Below are 24,973 nucleotides of genomic sequence, written 5' to 3'. Positions count from 1 at the left end.
GCAGGTTTCTGATGAGAACCTTACCAATGAATTTCAAGAACTAGCAGAACAAGGAATCCATGTAGAACTGGAAATAGTGATTCTGAAAATGAAGAATCCAAAGAATTTCTCTACAGATTTCCTTAGTAAAAGTTTGGTAATGATAACCGAAATCATAGATCAAATTGTAGTGAATGATCCAGATTTTGAAAGGAGTACAAAAGCAAGATGTGTTTTGGATGTGATCTCTTGCTACTGACATTTGCTTAAGGAAAGAAAGAAAAATGCGACAAATGAAGCTACACAACTTTATCGTAAAAAATGAATGTCAGAAGAACCAGGACCTCATCACAAAAAAATGAACTTTACATTTCTGTGTGCAAATGTTTGTGTGTTATTTAACTTATATCATTATACAAATTAATATAAAAATAACTGAAAATTAAAGTAAAATCTGTTTATTTTTGGATTGTGTGTTCCTCTTTCCCTATTTAGTCTGTGTTAAAAGGACCTTGTTTAATGCTGTTTTATTTAGAGCTTTGTCACCTAGGAATATATCCCCTGCTTATAACAGATTTCCAATTAGTACCCAAAACAAATATGATACTTTTTGTTTTGGGTTTAAGCAGGGTCTTACTGTAAATACAGTAGTGCTTTGACTTAAGAGTTTAATTTGTTTCATTGTTTTATGACAGAGTTCTTAACTCAAATTGCTCATATGTCAAATCCATTTTCCCCATTGAAATGCCATTAATCCATTCCAGACTCCTGAAAATACTGCAATGTTTTTTGTTACATGTTTTTAAATAATAAAAATGTACTTATAAATAATAAATATTGTATAAAAACACAATAGAATGTATTGCAATAAACTGGTTTTATTAACTACTGTATGATGTACAGCATTTACCTTAGAGATCAGATGACTTGAAGATGCTGACAGAGGTGGAGGAGAAAGACTGAACTGAATAACTGAATCTTATTCACTAATTTTTGCCAACTTTCCTCACTTTCATCTGCAGGGGTTTTTGATAAAAACCTGTCCAATGAGGTCTGTTTCATCCTCCCTTTCAGAAACATTCTGAAAGGGAGGATGAAACAGACTTCATCAAATAGCACCATCGCACACCTAGTTGTAACTTTTTCTGGGTGTTTCTTTTGAATAAAATCTGATAGTTTCTCCCATATTCCCACCTTCATCCGTGTTCAGACCCATGGACTTGCCGAGGGATACAATCTCCTCCATCACTGCTGCTTCAGGTTTGAATCTTTCAAAGCCCATTTCAGACAACCTCAGGCCACAGCTTCTTCCACATGGAGTCCAGAAGAGCTTTCTAGTAATTTTCAGTAAAAATAATCCAGAATATTATTCTTAACAACTGAAATAAGCAAAAACAACTACAATTACTATTGAAACAATGATTTTTACTAAATATCTTTTTCCTTATATCAAATTTTCAATGTGTATCAATGACAGAGCTAAGCCTAATAATACATATGCATATGGATGAATATACAGTATGTTTTATTGAATATGAAAGTAAATGAATGGTATATAAAAGCTTAAACACATTTAGAAAATCATATTCAGTAGTAAGTATAATATAATATTGTACATATGTACAGTATTTAAAAATATAAAAACTTTGTAAGTTTTAAATAAAGTTGTGTGCTACATGTTTCTTTATCTTCAATCCCAGTCATCTTTCCCGGTTTGGGAGTAGGTGACAATATTAACTTGATAATTACTGCTTATTCATTCATAAATTCATTGAAAGGAAAGCACTGTAATTTTGCTCGGTTTTTGCACAGATGTGGAAGTGTCTTGCATGCTTCTCTTCCTTGTCACTAGTTGCACTGCCTCGAACATTGGTACACTGCACACCTTACGGCAGTTTCCATCTTCTTTTTCTTAATCTATGGTTCACTGTGCCAACTAGCAGTGGAGTATCTGAAGTTGGCTCACAACCCGAATTTTAGCTCGACTCAAAGCAAAAAATCAGCCAAGAGACGGCTTGTATCTAAAAAAACTCGCTAGTTAGGACACTCTTAAGTAAAGGTATTAATATAGTGGATTTCATTAAAAAATTTATTTTATATTTCAAATCATTTTGTGTGTGAAACAGAAATGAAGCATATTGAATCTCTAAATCTAGTATTAATGACTGCATGTGAAAATTTTATTTATAAGATGATACAATTTTATAATCTAATTATTGTTTTTCGATGTAAATTGACATACTAAATGGTGATAAATATTTATATTGCACTTGTCAGAATGAAATATATATGATAAAATGTGACCAAGATGGGATCTTTCTTAAGGCAGACAATTTTTTTTAGTCCCAACAATTCCCGTTTATTAATAAACAGATAATTGTCTGTACAAGATGAAATCTGTCTAACATAGAAATGGATAGGTTAGTCCCTGAGCTAAAATTTAGCAAGCTTTAACATCCTTCCATTGGTGACATGGATTAGTTAAAAGAAAATTCCTAGAAATGTTGCATAGTTCAGTTTTTTTGTGTCCTTGGGGTGGCATCATTACTGCCAAAAGTCATTCCAGGTTTATTTAAAAGAATTGCACTTGTAAAAATTGACAACTTGCCAATAATGTGGAAAAACGAAGGTGCATTTATTTTTGCTGAATCCGAATTAAAGTTCCAAGAAATCTTTTTGTCAGAACTTTAATGCAATGGAACTTTGGGAAGGAAATTAGCCAATCGTTTATCGGAAGGCAAAGATAAAGAGAACAAGATTATGGTACAGTAATTTCCCACAGTTCTTTTGAGATGGATATTTATTTTTCACAAGTTGAGTGTGTAACAACTTTGGGTTGTTTTCAAATTGGAAAAACTCAAATTTACATCACTAAAACAAAGCTATAATTCAACAAGAATGGTAAGAACAAAGATATTTTAATTAGTTAAGTTGCTTGAGTTATTAGCTTGTAACATTCTACGAGATATCCTGTACCCATTCTTGTATACTTAGTTTGTTTGGTGAATGATGGTAAAGACATAGTTTATATATATATATATAAACATCACAAAGCCCAATTTATTAATACTAAACCAAATGATTGCCATAATTAATCAGACGTAATTATTAATTTCAATAAGAGATGGCATCTAATGTCTACCTTTAATACTAAATTACTTAATATCTAATTATTAATGGTAGCAAAAAATAGCCTGATTAATTAAGGCAATTGTTTGGTTTAGTATAAACACACAGTTTATTGTAAATTTTTATGTATACTAAATATCTGAAATAAGATTAACTTTTATAAAATTAAATAAAAATGAATTAATTTTTATACATTAAACAATCAAGCAATAAAAAATTTTGAATGATAATATTTATATATGTGTGAAACTGTGAAACAGAAATAAATTATGTGTATATATATATAAGATAAGTTCCTACAAATTTTGTTATGGCTATTGTTTTTTTTTTTTTATTAGAAACTAGTCTATGCTTTTTTTAATTGAAGATGTTTTTTATTTAAAAATTTTAGGAGGTGGCAGTGTCCTTGATAGCACAGGTTCCTAAGGTTATTGGCCCTGTGGGCCTTCTATATATCCATCAAAGGGAATTTGCTGTGACTGGTTTACATGACAGTAAGTTAAAAAAGAAAATTCATAAACTTGAAATAAATGTTCTTAAGTATATTTACTAATGATGATTGCTAAATTTATTTTATCTTAATAATATGAAATTTTTTTTTACTAGAACATATCAATATATTAGGAACTGATGATGCCACCACTTGCATTATTGTGGTTTTAAGACATACAGGTAAGAAAGTTTTGCCAAGTTTTATTTAAATCAGCTTTTATGCAGACACATGCACACACTCACATGTATTGTTAATTTTTATGTTTTACATAAAATATTTCACTTATAATACGCTGTATACACAAATTCAGAGTTTGATTTTACATTTGTGTTATAACTTAAAACAAAATTTTTATATATAGACATAACAGTACTTTTTACTTAAATTTTCAGTTAATGAATTCAGAACGTTAAATTAACAAATAATGTATGTTATCAATTATTTACATAACAATAATTTTTTGCTTATATACATTGAACTTCTAGAAAAATAAGCTTTATAAAATATTAGAGTAAAAAAGTTTCCTTATGTTCAAATCAATAAATTAAAATTAAGTCTCACAAAATCATTACAATATTTATTTTAATATTTTAGGAATAATTCTACTTCTATCTTTAAAACTTATTTAAAAATGGCTAACTGTTTTCTGCTGTTTTTTGAAATTACTTTGAAAGCATTAAAGTGAATGTTGTAGCAACTTCTTAATACAGTCATTATTTTAACTTATTGAATTTCTCAAATGTAAAAAAAAAACTTAATGAATTTAAACTGTATTTTTAGCAAAAAAAATATAAAATATTTTCAGAAAAAAATTTGTTCTATAATTATTAATTGTAAAAATTTACTTGCTTTAATATTTATCATTCAGATACATAAACCTCAGAAGAAACAAATGTTTCACAAAATTTAATCCTAATTTGTAAAATATTTAATATTCATTTTAATTTCATTTTTTATCTACAGTTTGAGAGCAGAAAAATGTTATAAATTTCAATAATAATTTAAAATTCCCTCTAATTGTAAGCCAAGAAGTAAATTAAAAAAAAAAAACAAAAATAGTTTAGTCATTGTGACATTAAAAATTGCAGCCCTGCATTGTGACAATTATATTTTAATTTAATATATCATGCAACTTTCAGTTCAGGCGGGAAGTTTTTGTATATAGTTAATTGAGGTCTCTGACCTCTAAACTTTCCATATCTGGTCTTGATTTTCATCTAACTAACTCCATTTTTGAGATTAAGGAGGGACAGATGACAGCGGGAAGCTATAGGTCTATAATTTGAAAATTACAGCCCAAAAATATATAGAAAATGAATAAAAAATACATTAATTCTTTCAAATTTTAGGATCTGGAGCTGTTGGACTTGCTCATTTTGATGGATCTGGTTTACAACAAGGAGTGGCCAACCTTGTTAGACGTGTAGAAGATTTATCTTTAAGTGCTCCTGAAGGCAGGTTAGTTATTATAAACAAGTTGTTTAATAATTTGGGGTAGAAACGATGTTATTAACTTTGAATTTCAGAGAATATTTCTTATACTGACAAATAATAATGTGTCTGGTATTTGAATATATAATTATATTTATAGGTTGGAATTACATATAGTAGGAGGATTTCTTGATAGTCGGAATTATTCGGAACAATTAGCCATTCAACTTCTGTGTAAGTATAATTACTATTTTAATTCATAACTTCAAATTTGTACTAATGTTTCATAAATCTCAATTATTATTTACTAAGAAAATATTGTTTGCAACTTCATTATCAAATGACTTAACTTTTAATGGCAAAATTGTTATTTTAGTTACTTGTTACACATAACATTGAATAATATTACCATTGTTTAGTAGAATAATCAGAATTTCTTGATTTAAAAATTTTGTGCATTATTTTATGTCACAAGAGAAAAATCAATCATCATTAAGGAAGCAAAAAAAATTTAATTTAATCAAATGAATGATTTAAAGCCAAACAAACTGCCAAATTATTGGGATATAATATGGCTAAATAATTTGTAGCATAACTACCTACCTCTAGACAATCTTGTACTAGATTTAATAATTATAATAAATTTAAATTTAGAATTTTTTTGAAAGAAAAGAATTGGCCCAAAGTAGGACTCAAACCCACAACTTCCTTATACCGTGCGGATGTGTTGCCAGTGCCAGTTATGCTATGTTGACCTCTGGGTTATCTTTGCTTACAGTTGGAGCCATGGTTATATCTAAATTAATAATAGTTCTGAAAGCAAAAGTTGCCTGGAGGTCTGGGAAGTGTAACTGGCAATGCATCTACATAGTATATGGGAGTTGCAGGTTTGAGTCCCGCTTCAGATTGATTTCACCAGAAAGACAGTTGTGTCCCTGATGTGTGTGAAAGGATGTAATGTGAAGACATTTATTGTTTCTTCTAATTTTTATATATTAATGTGATCCTAGCCATTTTATGTGTTATGGCGAAAGCCCAAAGTTCAGCCAGTTTCCGAATTGGCTGGCCATTTCACACTTTGGCCAAGAAGAGTGGCCAATGTTTGATGTACTTGAAATGACCAGTGTATATGCTACTTTGGCCAGCCATTTTGCAAAATGGTGGGAAATTTCTGGCCAAAATTTAATGTGCTGATGCACTGTCCGGTAGGCAGCACATCTTTTGCTTCCAATTTGATGTTGCCACGCACATGCTAGCAAGGAAGGTGCCACATTGTGATGATAATATTCTGTATGTCTGCTGCTTTTTGGAGAAGATCCTGCCTCTGTGACTTGTTATTATTTTGAGTTTTACGGTTTAATTGTGAGTACTGTATTCTTCGTATTTATATAGTATTCTATATGACTACTTTGAGTTCAAAGGTTGTCATAGGGCATGTATGATGTGTTATGGAGTACATGTGATGACACATATTGCTGGAAGGAGCATACAGTAATTATGCTGAAGTTAATAAAGGATTGTTTGCTACAACATGTTTTCTCTTAATGGAACATACTAAATTAGCAATAGAACACAATTTACTGGGGCTGTATCCCATGTAACAATATTATAATTTCAAATATTCATAATTGTTATTCCATAGGTTGTCCCATGGCTACTTCTGATGGGACAAATATGCTGGGTGAAGTTGGACTACATGTAAATGCAGAACCAACATCTGATATGAAAATCACGTTCTCAGATACTTTTGAATATGTTGCTGCAAAAAGCAAATAATAGCAGGATGCTCATCAGAGACAAATACAGCACTTTTATAGATGTTAAAAGGCAAAAGCAAAGCAGAAAAAAGAAAGTATTGACTACCATTGACTAAGAAAATATGATGTTATTGAAGTTAACCCAAGAAACACTTATTGTGCCAATAACAGGACACAATAGTGATATTTTGTACTATATACATACAGCAGAATTTTTCAACATATTGCATGATACCCACTTGAAAATTGGACATGGAGGTCAGACACAGATGGAAAAGGAGCTATGAACTAAGTACAAAAATGTCATCAAAGAAATCATTATATTGTACAGTACCTCTACTTATGCAAGCCATGTCAGACCAAATTGTCAAATCCCAAGAAAGGTTAATTTCTAAACCTTTGATATTTAAAGAATTTAACTCAAGATGCCAGGTTGATCTTTACAAACATGCAGAGTGATCATGATGGCAAGTACAAGTTTATACTCAATTATCAGGATCATTTAACCAAATTTATATATTATTGTTACCTCTGAAAAGCAAAGAGTAGAAGTTGCTTACCAGCTACTTGATATTGTCACCACTATAGGTGCTCCAAGTGGACTTCAATCAGATAATGGGAGAAAATTTGCAAATTAAGTTATAAATGAACTAAAGAACATATGGCCTGAACTGAAACTAGTACATGGAAAACTGAGGCAAGATTCCATTGAACGTGCCAACCAGGATGTTCAGAATATGATGATGATATGGATACAGATAAATAAATCAACACATTGGGCTAAGGGTGTCCTATTTATTTAATTCATGAAAGTTCTTTTCATCAGGGCATTCAGCAGTCACCCTATGAGGCCATGTTTGGCTGCAAGGCAAAAGTGAGGCTTAGAACCTCAAATCTGTCCAGAGAGGTTGTAGATAACTTACTTACAAATGACCATGACTTTTTCTTCCAAATTTGACTGATCACCTCCATGCCATTTTCCATTATTAATAGCCAGCAAATTAGCCAGCCAAATCCCAAAATCAAGAAAAGATCAGACATTGGCCAGTCAGTTTACACCAACATTAGCCATTTTCCATGTAATATATACATAAAAACATACACATACAAAGTATCTTACTTTATGACAATTACAGGTGTCTCTCTACTTTTAGAAACTATATAATTTTGCAGAATTTTGCCGCCTTGCAGGGGGATTGGTCTCTTATCACCAAGTGGCAGTGTCGGGTCGGTTAGACCTGCTCAATTGTCACTGGATGGCTGGTTTCCTGGTATATTGTAGGAGATGGGAAAATCATATAATTTTCCTCTCCTATCAAGTCTGACACAAGTTATAGTTCGTGCGTCTTAACTTGCAATTATACTTGTTGTCTAAATTCAGATTAGAGGACTAGATCGAGCGGCAGAGTCATGGGTAAGTTGACAGGTGTCTGTTCTTCAAGTAAAGACAGGTTACCAGGTTAACAAACAACAAATGTTTAATAACCTAAATAAGACACTTCTACAGACAAACACAATGGCTATGATATTTCGATAATACATCCAAAGGGATACAAAATATCATCTAACTAGCTACTTATGTGTAAGTTGATCAAGAGAGAGTTTACATAAATTTATCAAGTAAAATACCTCTTATAGTGGATCAGTTAGGGCAACTTCTTTGGAGACAGTGTTCAATGTCTGCTTCGGAGGGGAGAGGAGATGAGAGCTGATGATATTAGAGCTTGGTGTATGCTCTTCATGATGTGTCGACTCTGAAACTTTGGTGAACCACTTATATTCTCACCATTTCCCAGTGGGTGTGAGAATTTCATCAGGTTCTTCTCTGTCACAAGATGTATCCGGTGGGCCGTCATAAGATTTTGTCATTAGATGGTGACGACTTAAACAATGACATGAGAGAAATAAACCTTTGTCAAGTCTTGTGACTCCCATACACACAATTAGTCATTATCGTACATTACCCACTGGAAAGAGGGTGGATTTCCAGGATATCACATTAATATGCATATTCATTATAAAGTAAACCATCATTAAACTAACAAGTTTGAATATATTTTTGATAAATTATTTACATTTCAATGTTGTTAGTTTTTCTATAAATTTATTTTGACAGTCAAAATTAAAAATATTAAAATGGTTGTTTCACATAATTCAAATGAAGATATTAAAGGTGATCAAGACATTCACAAAGAGCATGAATAGAAACTTTTTGAAAATATATCAATTTCTAATTTGGACAAAAACCATTTTCCTGTAGAATGATATCAAATAGCCAATGAATAAGATAATTTAAAAAATTAATTCTATCTTATTTTTGATTTTTATTTTTTCTGTCATTTTGGATAAGAAAACAAAAGATTTTCTTCAAAGTATATCAAAGGATCCGTGTTCTACATTTTTTTTTCAGATTTATGCTAAAAGTGTGTGAGAAATACTTGGGAAAAATATTATTGATGTTTGCATAACTATGAATTTCAAAAAAATGCAGCAAAACTATGATGTTTGTTTTAACTCCACTTTTACTTTAAAAGTAATAAATCAAATATTTAGATTTTTTTCAATAAAATAACATGTTATTTTAAATCCATCAATATGTTGACTGCCAACTACAAATTATCTTGGTGCCTATTGTTCAATTGCCAACTACACCTACAAGATAACTCTTATAATGTTATCTGTTATGCTTTGTCATGTACAACTATTCCCGTAGTAAATAGTTATTAGCAGGTGTTGGGAATGAGAATGACACTTCAATTGGCCATTATATAACAAACTATGAAGAAGTTTAAAATGTGATAAGAGTTTTCTGTTTTGATTGACAGATATGAATATTTTCGTAGTAAATGTATTACCAAAGTAGGTAATTTGTGCTTGGAATATGGATGACAAATCAGTTTGGTGTCATAAAAGGAAATGTTTATTGAAAAATGTTATTACCCGAATTAACAATATTTTTGAAATACTCAAATTTGCCTAAAATTGTGAAGAAAGAATTAAACATTTCCAATTATAATTATGTATTTGCCCAGTTGATTTTTTAAATATAAAATATATATTAAAATTAATGTATATTTTATATTAATTTTTATATATTGTTTCATAAAAGTTAAATTGTCTTTGTATTATATATATATTTATTATTATTATTATTATTAATTTCCACTTGGATAAGTTAGCCATTTTTATTTTTGTCTTTCAGGATTTTGCATGTCTATTTTTTTACAAATATAGTGTAATTAAAAGATTTAAAAATATATTTTATTGATTTATAAGATGTAATTATATTTTTTTATGAACAGTTTGGTACTTAGAATATATTCTACGGATTATAATTTTGATTAAATGAATACATTATGCACCCTTATGTAAATTGTATAATAAATTAATCATTTTTTAAAAATGGAGACAAATTCTGCCCAAAAGGGACCACCATTTATTTTCTTTGTGTTCCATACAATACACTTTGTCTTCATTTTTAAAAAATAATATACAGTAGAGCATTGATTATCTGACTCAATTGGGGACTGGGGTTGGTCGGATAACTGAAAAAACGGATAACTGAAAAATATGAAAAAATACATTATTAGTATAGTATATCAGTATATCTCATGTCATTAGTATATTAGTATATTGTTATTAACCTACTTCACGTTGAATTTTCATCAATGTTAAGCCTAACAAAAATGTTTTTAAAATAATAATCATCGTTATTGTATTGTTAAAAATTAGAAAATTAAGCCTCGTTTAAATACTGGCTCCCTTTCATGGTCGAGCCATATTGACAGCTAAAACACGTAAAAATACTATTAAAGTAGCCAAGACATAGCCAAATATTGTAGCGCCACATCACTAGCGGACATTTGAATTTGCCGACTAGAACGGTTGGTTAACTGATGGTCGGATAATTGATGCTCTACTGTACTCTCCATCGTACGAAAATTTACAGATGAAAGTTAATCATTTTAAATGATATTTTTAATAATTCCAATTTATTTTTTTATTATCCGTTATTGGAAATAAATATCAATTAATAAAGTTATTTTTGTTTTTTTTTCCTTCTTCAGATGCTTTCCACAAACAACCACTTAATATCCACTTAATTACTGCCTGTATATGTGGTAAGTCAAAAACGATTCTAAAATATATCTATAAGTTTTTTCAAATTGTACAATCTTTAAAATGGTAAAAAATATTGTAACAAATCATCATCCTTAGTTTAATAATAATAATTACTTTGTATCATATTTAGTTTTATAAATTTATAAACTTTTTTCAATGTATATGTATATTCAATTTTTCAATATTCAATGTATTTCAATCTTCAACTTTCTTCAATGTATATATGGGTATTGCTACCATTCAAATGATTCCACTATACACAGTGCGGCAATTATATTCCGGGACTGGATCTATAAAAATGAAACAAAACAATTTTATTCAAATCTTTTTATTAAATTATTCAAAATACTCTCCTCCTGCTTCAATACACTTTTTACAGCAATTCAATAGTGATTCAAATGCCTGCTCAAACTCAATTTTCGGTATTGCCTCTAATATGCGCGTAGACTCTCTTTGGATGGTTTCAACATCAGTAAAAATGCATCCTTTCAACTTCATTTTCATTTTTGGAAATAAAGAGAAGTCACATGGTGCTAAATCGGGGGAATACGGCGAATGATTCAACACACAGACTTGATTTCGTGCCAAAAATTGACGAACAATCAATGATGTGTGACTCGGTGCATTATCGTGTAACAAACACCAGTCATCGGAATTGCGATATTCTGGTCGAATTCGACGAATTCTTCCCATTAATCGTTGTAAAACTCCCAAGTAGAAAGCAGCAGTAACTGTTTGACCCTGTGGGATGAACTCACGGTGGATGATGCCTTTGCTATCGAAGAAAACAATGAACATCGTCTTGATTTTTTATGGAACTTTTCGTGTTTTCTTGGCTTGAGGTGATGATTTTGACTTCCATTCGGCACTTTGACGTTTTGTTTGTGGGTCATATTGAAAACACCAGGTCTCGNTGTGCCAATAACAGGACGTTCCTACAAATTTTGTTATGGCTATTGTTTTTTTTTTTTTTATTAGAAACTAGTCTATGCTTTTTTTAATTGAAGATGTTTTTTATTTAAAAATTTTAGGAGGTGGCAGTGTCCTTGATAGCACAGGTTCCTAAGGTTATTGGCCCTGTGGGCCTTCTATATATCCATCAAAGGGAATTTGCTGTGACTGGTTTACATGACAGTAAGTTAAAAAAGAAAATTCATAAACTTGAAATAAATGTTCTTAAGTATATTTACTAATGATGATTGCTAAATTTATTTTATCTTAATAATATGAAATTTTTTTTTACTAGAACATATCAATATATTAGGAACTGATGATGCCACCACTTGCATTATTGTGGTTTTAAGACATACAGGTAAGAAAGTTTTGCCAAGTTTTATTTAAATCAGCTTTTATGCAGACACATGCACACACTCACATGTATTGTTAATTTTTATGTTTTACATAAAATATTTCACTTATAATACGCTGTATACACAAATTCAGAGTTTGATTTTACATTTGTGTTATAACTTAAAACAAAATTTTTATATATAGACATAACAGTACTTTTTACTTAAATTTTCAGTTAATGAATTCAGAACGTTAAATTAACAAATAATGTATGTTATCAATTATTTACATAACAATAATTTTTTGCTTATATACATTGAACTTCTAGAAAAATAAGCTTTATAAAATATTAGAGTAAAAAAGTTTCCTTATGTTCAAATCAATAAATTAAAATTAAGTCTCACAAAATCATTACAATATTTATTTTAATATTTTAGGAATAATTCTACTTCTATCTTTAAAACTTATTTAAAAATGGCTAACTGTTTTCTGCTGTTTTTTGAAATTACTTTGAAAGCATTAAAGTGAATGTTGTAGCAACTTCTTAATACAGTCATTATTTTAACTTATTGAATTTCTCAAATGTAAAAAAAAAACTTAATGAATTTAAACTGTATTTTTAGCAAAAAAAATATAAAATATTTTCAGAAAAAAATTTGTTCTATAATTATTAATTGTAAAAATTTACTTGCTTTAATATTTATCATTCAGATACATAAACCTCAGAAGAAACAAATGTTTCACAAAATTTAATCCTAATTTGTAAAATATTTAATATTCATTTTAATTTCATTTTTTATCTACAGTTTGAGAGCAGAAAAATGTTATAAATTTCAATAATAATTTAAAATTCCCTCTAATTGTAAGCCAAGAAGTAAATTAAAAAAAAAAAACAAAAATAGTTTAGTCATTGTGACATTAAAAATTGCAGCCCTGCATTGTGACAATTATATTTTAATTTAATATATCATGCAACTTTCAGTTCAGGCGGGAAGTTTTTGTATATAGTTAATTGAGGTCTCTGACCTCTAAACTTTCCATATCTGGTCTTGATTTTCATCTAACTAACTCCATTTTTGAGATTAAGGAGGGACAGATGACAGCGGGAAGCTATAGGTCTATAATTTGAAAATTACAGCCCAAAAATATATAGAAAATGAATAAAAAATACATTAATTCTTTCAAATTTTAGGATCTGGAGCTGTTGGACTTGCTCATTTTGATGGATCTGGTTTACAACAAGGAGTGGCCAACCTTGTTAGACGTGTAGAAGATTTATCTTTAAGTGCTCCTGAAGGCAGGTTAGTTATTATAAACAAGTTGTTTAATAATTTGGGGTAGAAACGATGTTATTAACTTTGAATTTCAGAGAATATTTCTTATACTGACAAATAATAATGTGTCTGGTATTTGAATATATAATTATATTTATAGGTTGGAATTACATATAGTAGGAGGATTTCTTGATAGTCGGAATTATTCGGAACAATTAGCCATTCAACTTCTGTGTAAGTATAATTACTATTTTAATTCATAACTTCAAATTTGTACTAATGTTTCATAAATCTCAATTATTATTTACTAAGAAAATATTGTTTGCAACTTCATTATCAAATGACTTAACTTTTAATGGCAAAATTGTTATTTTAGTTACTTGTTACACATAACATTGAATAATATTACCATTGTTTAGTAGAATAATCAGAATTTCTTGATTTAAAAATTTTGTGCATTATTTTATGTCACAAGAGAAAAATCAATCATCATTAAGGAAGCAAAAAAAATTTAATTTAATCAAATGAATGATTTAAAGCCAAACAAACTGCCAAATTATTGGGATATAATATGGCTAAATAATTTGTAGCATAACTACCTACCTCTAGACAATCTTGTACTAGATTTAATAATTATAATAAATTTAAATTTAGAATTTTTTTGAAAGAAAAGAATTGGCCCAAAGTAGGACTCAAACCCACAACTTCCTTATACCGTGCGGATGTGTTGCCAGTGCCAGTTATGCTATGTTGACCTCTGGGTTATCTTTGCTTACAGTTGGAGCCATGGTTATATCTAAATTAATAATAGTTCTGAAAGCAAAAGTTGCCTGGAGGTCTGGGAAGTGTAACTGGCAATGCATCTACATAGTATATGGGAGTTGCAGGTTTGAGTCCCGCTTCAGATTGATTTCACCAGAAAGACAGTTGTGTCCCTGATGTGTGTGAAAGGATGTAATGTGAAGACATTTATTGTTTCTTCTAATTTTTATATATTAATGTGATCCTAGCCATTTTATGTGTTATGGCGAAAGCCCAAAGTTCAGCCAGTTTCCGAATTGGCTGGCCATTTCACACTTTGGCCAAGAAGAGTGGCCAATGTTTGATGTACTTGAAATGACCAGTGTATATGCTACTTTGGCCAGCCATTTTGCAAAATGGTGGGAAATTTCTGGCCAAAATTTAATGTGCTGATGCACTGTCCGGTAGGCAGCACATCTTTTGCTTCCAATTTGATGTTGCCACGCACATGCTAGCAAGGAAGGTGCCACATTGTGATGATAATATTCTGTATGTCTGCTGCTTTTTGGAGAAGATCCTGCCTCTGTGACTTGTTATTATTTTGAGTTTTACGGTTTAATTGTGAGTACTGTATTCTTCGTATTTATATAGTATTCTATATGACTACTTTGAGTTCAAAGGTTGTCATAGGGCATGTATGATGTGTTATGGAGTACATGTGATGACACATATTGCTGGAAGGAGCATACAGTAATTATGCTGAAGTTAATAAAGGATTGTTTGCTACAACATGTTTTCTCTTAATGGAACATACTAAATTAGCAATAGAACACAATTTACTGGGGCTGTATCCCATGTAACAATATTATAATTTCAAATATTCATAATTGTTATTCCATAGGTTGTCCCATGGCTACTTCTGATGGGACAAATATGCTGGGTGAAGTTGGACTACATGTAAATGCAGAACCAACATCTGATATGAAAATCACGTTCTCAGATACTTTTGAATATGTTGCTGCAAAAAGCAAATAATAGCAGGATGCTCATCAGAGACAAATACAGCACTTTTATAGATGTTAAAAGGCAAAAGCAAAGCAGAAAAAAGAAAGTGTTGACTACCATTGACTAAGAAAATATGATGTTATTGAAGTTAACCCAAGAAACACTTATTGTGCCAATAACAGGACACAATAGTGATATTTTGTACTATATACATACAGCAGAATTTTTCAACATATTGCATGATACCCACTTGAAAATTGGACATGGAGGTCAGACACAGATGGAAAAGGAGCTATGAACTAAGTACAAAAATGTCATCAAAGAAATCATTATATTGTACAGTACCTCTACTTATGCAAGCCATGTCAGACCAAATTGTCAAATCCCAAGAAAGGTTAATTTCTAAACCTTTGATATTTAAAGAATTTAACTCAAGATGCCAGGTTGATCTTTACAAACATGCAGAGTGATCATGATGGCAAGTACAAGTTTATACTCAATTATCAGGATCATTTAACCAAATTTATATATTATTGTTACCTCTGAAAAGCAAAGAGTAGAAGTTGCTTACCAGCTACTTGATATTGTCACCACTATAGGTGCTCCAAGTGGACTTCAATCAGATAATGGGAGAAAATTTGCAAATTAAGTTATAAATGAACTAAAGAACATATGGCCTGAACTGAAACTAGTACATGGAAAACTGAGGCAAGATTCCATTGAACGTGCCAACCAGGATGTTCAGAATATGATGATGATATGGATACAGATAAATAAATCAACACATTGGGCTAAGGGTGTCCTATTTATTTAATTCATGAAAGTTCTTTTCATCAGGGCATTCAGCAGTCACCCTATGAGGCCATGTTTGGCTGCAAGGCAAAAGTGAGGCTTAGAACCTCAAATCTGTCCAGAGAGGTTGTAGATAACTTACTTACAAATGACCATGACTTTTTCTTCCAAATTTGACTGATCACCTCCATGCCATTTTCCATTATTAATAGCCAGCAAATTAGCCAGCCAAATCCCAAAATCAAGAAAAGATCAGACATTGGCCAGTCAGTTTACACCAACATTAGCCATTTTCCATGTAATATATACATAAAAACATACACATACAAAGTATCTTACTTTATGACAATTACAGGTGTCTCTCTACTTTTAGAAACTATATAATTTTGCAGAATTTTGCCGCCTTGCAGGGGGATTGGTCTCTTATCACCAAGTGGCAGTGTCGGGTCGGTTAGACCTGCTCAATTGTCACTGGATGGCTGGTTTCCTGGTATATTGTAGGAGGTGGGAAAATCATATAATTTTCCTCTCCTATCAAGTCTGACACAAGTTATAGTTCGTGCGTCTTAACTTGCAATTATACTTGTTGTCTAAATTCAGATTAGAGGACTAGATCGAGCGGCAGAGTCATGGGTAAGTTGACAGGTGTCTGTTCTTCAAGTAAAGACAGGTTACCAGGTTAACAAACAACAAATGTTTAATAACCTAAATAAGACACTTCTACAGACAAACACAATGGCTATGATATTTCGATAATACATCCAAAGGGATACAAAATATCATCTAACTAGCTACTTATGTGTAAGTTGATCAAGAGAGAGTTTACATAAATTTATCAAGTAAAATACCTCTTATAGTGGATCAGTTAGGGCAACTTCTTTGGAGACAGTGTTCAATGTCTGCTTCGGAGGGGAGAGGAGATGAGAGCTGATGATATTAGAGCTTGGTGTATGCTCTTCATGATGTGTCGACTCTGAAACTTTGGTGAACCACTTATATTCTCACCATTTCCCAGTGGGTGTGAGAATTTCATCAGGTTCTTCTCTGTCACAAGATGTATCCGGTGGGCCGTCATAAGATTTTGTCATTAGATGGTGACGACTTAAACAATGACATGAGAGAAATAAACCTTTGTCAAGTCTTGTGACTCCCATACACACAATTAGTCATTATCGTACATTACCCACTGGAAAGAGGGTGGATTTCCAGGATATCACATTAATATGCATATTCATTATAAAGTAAACCATCATTAAACTAACAAGTTTGAATATATTTTTGATAAATTATTTACATTTCAATGTTGTTAGTTTTTCTATAAATTTATTTTGACAGTCAAAATTAAAAATATTAAAATGGTTGTTTCACATAATTCAAATGAAGATATTAAAGGTGATCAAGACATTCACAAAGAGCATGAATAGAAACTTTTTGAAAATATATCAATTTCTAATTTGGACAAAAACCATTTTCCTGTAGAATGATATCAAATAGCCAATGAATAAGATAATTTAAAAAATTAATTCTATCTTATTTTTGATTTTTATTTTTTCTGTCATTTTGGATAAGAAAACAAAAGATTTTCTTCAAAGTATATCAAAGGATCCGTGTTCTACATTTTTTTTTCAGATTTATGCTAAAAGTGTGTGAGAAATACTTGGGAAAAATATTATTGATGTTTGCATAACTATGAATTTCAAAAAAATGCAGCAAAACTATGATGTTTGTTTTAACTCCACTTTTACTTTAAAAGTAATAAATCAAATATTTAGATTTTTTTCAATAAAATAACATGTTATTTTAAATCCATCAATATGTTGACTGCCAACTACAAATTATCTTGGTGCCTATTGTTCAATTGCCAACTACACCTACAAGATAACTCTTATAATGTTATCTGTTATGCTTTGTCATGTACAACTATTCCCGTAGTAAATAGTTATTAGCAGGTGTTGGGAATGAGAATGACACTTCAATTGGCCATTATATAACAAACTATGAAGAAGTTTAAAATGTGATAAGAGTTTTCTGTTTTGATTGACAGATATGAATATTTTCGTAGTAAATGTATTACCAAAGTAGGTAATTTGTGCTTGGAATATGGATGACAAATCAGTTTGGTGTCATAAAAGGAAATGTTTATTGAAAAATGTTATTACCCGAATTAACAATATTTTTGAAATACTCAAATTTGCCTAAAATTGTGAAGAAAGAATTAAACATTTCCAATTATAATTATGTATTTGCCCAGTTGATTTTTTAAATATAAAATATATATTAAAATTAATGTATATTTTATATTAATTTTTATATATTGTTTCATAAAAGTTAAATTGTCTTTGTATTATATATATATTTATTATTATTATTATTATTAATTTCCACTTGGATAAGTTAGCCATTTTTATTTTTGTCTTTCAGGATTTTGCATGTCTATTTTTTTACAAATATAGTGTAATTAAAAGATTTAAAAATATATTTTATTGATTTATAAGATGTAATTATATTTATTTATGAACAGTTTGGTACTTAGAATATATTCTACGGATTATAATTTTGATTAAATGAATACATTATGCACCCTTATGTAAATTGTATAATAAATTAATCATTTTTTAAAAATGGAGACAAATTCTGCCCAAAAGGGACCACCATTTATTTTCTTTGTGTTCCATACAATACACTTTGTCTTCATTTTTAAAAAATAATATACAGTAGAGCATTGATTATCTGACTCAATTGGGGACTGGGGTTGGTCGGATAACTGAAAAAACGGATAACTGAAAAATATGAAAAAATACATTATTAGTATAGTATATCAGTATATCTCATGTCATTAGTATATTAGTATATTGTTATTAACCTACTTCACGTTGAATTTTCATCAATGTTAAGCCTAACAAAAATGTTTTTAAAATAATAATCATCGTTATTGTATTGTTAAAAATTAGAAAATTAAGCCTCGTTTAAATACTGGCTCCCTTTCATGGTCGAGCCATATTGACAGCTAAAACACGTAAAAATACTATTAAAGTAGCCAAGACATAGCCAAATATTGTAGCGCCACATCACTAGCGGACATTTGAATTTGCCGACTAGAACGGTTGGTTAACTGATGGTCGGATAATTGATGCTCTACTGTACTCTCCATCGTACGAAAATTTACAGATGAAAGTTAATCATTTTAAATGATATTTTTAATAATTCCAATTTATTTTTTTATTATCCGTTATTGGAAATAAATATCAATTAATAAAGTTATTTTTGTTTTTTTTTCCTTCTTCAGATGCTTTCCACAAACAACCACTTAATATCCACTTAATTACTGCCTGTATATGTGGTAAGTCAAAAACGATTCTAAAATATATCTATAAGTTTTTTCAAATTGTACAATCTTTAAAATGGTAAAAAATATTGTAACAAATCATCATCCTTAGTTTAATAATAATAATTACTTTGTATCATATTTAGTTTTATAAATTTATAAACTTTTTTCAATGTATATGTATATTCAATTTTTCAATATTCAATGTATTTCAATCTTCAACTTTCTTCAATGTATATATGGGTATTGCTACCATTCAAATGATTTCATTATACACAGTGCGGCAATTATATTCCGGGACTGGATCTATAAAAATGAAACAAAACAATTTTATTCAAATCTTTTTATTAAATTATTCAAAATACTCTCCTCCTGCTTCAATACACTTTTTACAGCGATTCAATAGTGATTCAAATGCCTGCTCAAACTCAATTTTCGGTATTGCCTCTAATATGCGCGTAGACTCTCTTTGGATGGTTTCAATATCATTAAAAATGCGTCCTTTCAACTTCATTTTCATTTTTGGAAATAAAGAGAAGTCACATGGTGCTAAATCGGGGGAATACGGCGAATGATTCAACACACAGACTTGATTTCGTGCCAAAAATTGACGAACAATCAATGATGTGTGACTCGGTGCATTATCGTGTAACAAACACCAGTCATCAGAATTGCGATATTCTGGTCAAATTCGACGAATTCTTCCCATTAATCGTTGTAAAACTCCCAAGTAGAAAGCAGCAGTAACTGTTTGACCCTGTGGGACGAACTCACGGTGGATGATGCCTTTGCTATCGAAGAAAACAATGAACATCGTCTTGATTTTTGATGGAACTTTTCGTGTTTTCTTGGCTTGAGGTGATGATAAACACTCACTTCCATACACTTTCTGCATCATTTTGAACGTTTCTGTGGCACTTGTGCCAAGTTTAGTGTGAAATTTAATAACAGCACGTTGTTCCATTATTGTTTGCCGACATGTAACAAAATAAACTGATAAACAAAATATCAAAAACAATGATAAATGTCAACCGATTTAAATAAAAGTTTTAGGTTAGTAGCGACATCTGTTCAAACTTCATATAACATAAAATTTAAACAGATGTCGCTACTGGTTGCTGAGATATAGCTTCAGTCCCAGAATTTAATTGCTGCACTGTGTATGTATGAGTGCAGTGTGACACATGCCTGATGTTTTGGCAATGCCAGAGATAACAAGTGATGATAAAAATTTTAGTGCTTATTAGTACTTACTCAATGAAACTTTTAAAAATTTGAAGAAAAAATATAAAACATTATATATGAAGTATACATATATAATAGTGCAACAGAATATGGTCTGGTATGGCATTATATGCTGTAAATTGGTTACATTGTAATGTGTCTAGTAAATAGTCCCATCCATTAGAACTTAAGTTACCTATTTATTTTTTTTTATGATCATTCAATTTAAAATAACCTACAGAATTTATTATAGTAATAGTTATAGAAATGGAAGACTGAGAAAATGTAACTATAATATTTGTAATGATAATTCTTTTCATTTTATTTTTTACTAAAATACATAATCATTGTTTACATATGAAAACTTTTTGGATAATCTCCAAAAAGACAAAAATGTTAAAAATCTCTTTAAAAGACGTGTAAAAATGTAATTAGATATCTTTTAAAAATGCAATTTTTTAAAAATTTTTTGCAAACTTATTATAAATCTATACATATTTAAATTTTTAAATTTATGTATGTTAAAGTGTATATATCTCTTGACTTGAATTTTTATACTTTTAACTTGAATTCAATTATAACACAAATAATGATAGGCAGATATTTCAGGACATGTAGCTACTTTAGTTAGCAGTATGAGTCAGTAAATTTAAATCAAATTTTTTTCTTAGAACAAATATAATTTAAGAAAAGAAAAAAATAATATAAATTTGTAATTTTTTTCTGAGCATTTGTAAAAAATTAAAAGTGATTTTCATTTCTTGATTTTATTACAAAATATACTCCCACAAATTGAAGATGATGGTGGTGATGACATAATGAAAGTGCAGTATAAATGATATGACAGAGTTTGTTAAAATTCACAATGAGCTAGTCACTGATGAACTCCAAGATACTTAAAATATTAAAATGTATTGAATTATTATTATCCTTCTTTTGAAGAAGAGTTAAATATTAAAATTTTAGAAGAAACATTTTTCTTCTGACTTGATGGTGTAAGAGTTGTGATGAATTAATGAACCCTTGTAGCTAAATATTATGGATGAAGAGGAGACGGTTAAAGCAAAAGTGCTTTGGATTCTTTAAAGATTTATTAAACTTTGTTTCTTTGAACAAGGATTTCAACTAGTGTAACAAAAAAGTTTTAAAAAATAACAAGCATTTAAACAGGAGAAGAATTCATTTTCATGTTAACCCAGAGATTTGATTAATGTACTTTTTGGCAGAATGCATTCCCCACATCTAATGAGAGATACCTTTACACTAAAACAGATTATCGAAGTGTAACAATTGTGGACATTAGATATAGGTTACTTATAAGCATTGACAGTGTGTGCTATTGGGAGCCCCATTAGAAAAGATATCTTAAAAAATTTTTGACCATAGTATAATGTTTTACAGCTATCAATAAACTAAACATAATTACATTTATTAAAATTAATATTAAACCTTAAAATGTGGAACCACAAAAGCTGTTGGGCTTGACTATAGCTTCATTCAGTCCTATTGGTGTTCATCATTGCTTATAAGTGACATTAGTAGGAAAAAGAGAGAGAGATCATTTTTCTAATTAATTTTGTTTTTGGTGAAATACTACAATCATCTCATTCTAACTAAATATTAATATAGTAATTAATAATGAATTTTATATTAAATTTAATCAAGATCATCAGTATAAAACTCAAATAATTTCAGTATTTTTTTGCTAAAATCCATCCTGATCTCTTTCAATGCATGCTTTTATTATGTCATCACCACCATCATCTTCAAAAGAAGAGGATGTTAAAAAATACCTGTGGTATATTTTAACAATGTCATAACTGTAGTTATTTACATTGTTCTAGATATTTTAATTTGAAAATATATGAAAATATATGAAAGCAATACTTTAAATCTTATAATTATTTATTTATTTATTTTAAATCAGAATTGAATAATTCACTACGAGGGAATATTAATTGGCCAGTAATTTACGGAATAGGTATGCATTAAAGTTTGCATAAATATTAAAGGATGCACATAAGCTAAAGCAGAAATACATATTTTAAAAAATGAATTTTGCAGGAATTAATGTGAAAAGTGGTGAAATATTTCCAGCAACATTCCCTGATAAAGGACCAGATCTTCAGCTAAGATGTGCCAGGCATTTTACTGGATGTTACGATGTAATTATTTCCATTACACTTAATAATTGTTTACTGTTTTTCATATGATTTAATAATTATAAGAGATCTTTCCACATATACCATATCCATTTATTGATCATTTGTAAAATTACTTTTCAGATGATAGATACTTACGATTACAACTTGGGAGTGATGAGAATTGGACCATTCAATTATGAACCAATGCGTGGAATAAATCTTTGGCTATCACAAAGTGATGATTTTCTTTTACAGGTAAATTAATTATAAAGTTTTCAAATGCAATTAATATACATAAAATTGAAATCTCTCATACAAAATTTGATGTTTCAACAGCATCTTTCAACTTCTCCAGAAGTCGAACCTCCACATTTTGCAATGCAAGTCCGAGAGACGTTAAAATACATCCAGCAGCATCCTTTTCCGGGAGTGACTGTTTTTCCAGACAACAGGCCTCATTTCTTTCAGAAAGATGAGAGTGGGATGTGGGTACAAATCTGTTATTAGCATGTCAAAGTACAATCAAACAATATATAAATGGAGGACACGCAACTTGGTCTCCATTTTTGTATTTCGATTCCATTTGGAATTAAACACTCGTTATGGAGCCGTCGGACTGCACATAAATGCATATATTTAGATGAAAGTTTTGTAGAGAGAATGCCTTTCCAATGCAAACTTTTTGGCCAGACAATGTTGCATTTAGCATTTTTGTTCTCTTTTTTGTGTGTGTTTATGGTATTGTGATAAGTCGAATTTAGTAAAGGACCACCTTAATTGTGTTTAAGCCATTTGGTTTTGTCAGAATTCAGGTTTCTACTCAAGTATAGAGATTTAAATTGCAAACTGTACATTTTTCTTGTTATTAACACAGATTAGTGTATATTTTTTATTTTTAACAAATTTACTGTAGTTAAATTCTTATTTCTCTCACTGTTAAGCGATATACTGACACAAAATAATTTTTTACTCTCTCCAAATGTTTAGCTATAAAACACTCCGCAGCATCTATAAACAATGTTTCTATTGTCGAACATTCTGCCACACTGGCACTGTTTATATTTTCATACTGCAATAATTAAAAAAAAAATGAATTATAGAATAAGCCATGTTACAAGATAAGCAGAATGAATTGTTGTAAAGATGATATTTTTCTCTCATGAATAGTGTTCAGTAGATGTTAGATAAATTGTTATTTTTTACCAGAATATTGTTAAAAGATTACTATAGTGATTAGTGCCAAGATGATAAATGCACCTGCAAATTTCTCACCCCGAGATATTAAAAAATAAATCATCAAAAGTATATCTTGCGCCCCAAAGGGTACTTACAATTCGCATTTTGCGAGGCCGCTCCGGATGGATTTCCAGAGCGGACAACTTAATATTATATTATATATATATATATATATATATATAGAGAACAATGAAGAAGGACTTGCTACAGCAAGTAAATCCACCTAAGTTCGAAAAATGTGACGATATGTCCNCCACGTCTAATACTATTTAAAATCATACATTAACCGATTTAAATCCGTAAATTAAATAGATTTAAGAAAATTAACGAATTATAATTTTCTCTCCTAATGAACATCACATAATAAATTTAAATTTAGAATTTTTTTGAAAGAAAAGAATTGGCCCAAAGTAGGACTCAAACCCACAACTTCCTTATACCGTGCGGATGTGTTGCCAGTGCCAGTTATGCTATGTTGACCTCTGGGTTATCTTTGCTTACAGTTGGAGCCATGGTTATATCTAAATTAATAATAGTTCTGAAAGCAAAAGTTGCCTGGAGGTCTGGGAAGTGTAACTGGCAATGCATCTACATAGTATATGGGAGTTGCAGGTTTGAGTCCCGCTTCAGATTGATTTCACCAGAAAGACAGTTGTGTCCCTGATGTGTGTGAAAGGATGTAATGTGAAGACATTTATTGTTTCTTCTAATTTTTATATATTAATGTGATCCTAGCCATTTTATGTGTTATGGCGAAAGCCCAAAGTTCAGCCAGTTTCCGAATTGGCTGGCCATTTCACACTTTGGCCAAGAAGAGTGGCCAATGTTTGATGTACTTGAAATGACCAGTGTATATGCTACTTTGGCCAGCCATTTTGCAAAATGGTGGGAAATTTCTGGCCAAAATTTAATGTGCTGATGCACTGTCCGGTAGGCAGCACATCTTTTGCTTCCAATTTGATGTTGCCACGCACATGCTAGCAAGGAAGGTGCCACATTGTGATGATAATATTCTGTATGTCTGCTGCTTT

At 30.2% G+C, this 24,973-nt stretch overlaps 1 protein-coding gene across 1 annotated transcript in view; it reads left to right on the top strand.

The window, feature by feature from the left end:
• LOC111630859 (protein N-terminal asparagine amidohydrolase-like) overlaps positions 1–23,949 on the top strand; it is a 56,392-nt gene extending 32,443 nt beyond the window's left edge. The window contains exons 3-11 of the mRNA XM_023375023.1: positions 3,500–3,602; positions 3,715–3,780; positions 4,951–5,059; positions 5,193–5,266; positions 10,857–10,910; positions 22,490–22,543; positions 22,627–22,727; positions 22,848–22,961; positions 23,043–23,949. Of these exons, the coding sequence (XP_023230791.1) occupies positions 3,500–3,602; positions 3,715–3,780; positions 4,951–5,059; positions 5,193–5,266; positions 10,857–10,910; positions 22,490–22,543; positions 22,627–22,727; positions 22,848–22,961; positions 23,043–23,213 (846 nt within the window). The 3' untranslated portion in view covers positions 23,214–23,949. The remainder of the gene's footprint in view (positions 1–3,499; positions 3,603–3,714; positions 3,781–4,950; positions 5,060–5,192; positions 5,267–10,856; positions 10,911–22,489; positions 22,544–22,626; positions 22,728–22,847; positions 22,962–23,042) is intronic.
• Positions 23,950–24,973: the final 1,024 nt, after the last annotated feature.

This window comes from Centruroides sculpturatus, unplaced genomic scaffold (genome assembly GCF_000671375.1).
Source record: "Centruroides sculpturatus isolate CEXI.00-Female unplaced genomic scaffold, Cexi_2.0 scaffold20, whole genome shotgun sequence".
Taxonomy (NCBI): Eukaryota; Metazoa; Arthropoda; class Arachnida; order Scorpiones; family Buthidae; genus Centruroides; species Centruroides sculpturatus.
Note: the sequence above shows the minus strand (reverse complement) of the source record. Positions and strands in the feature narration are given on the sequence as shown.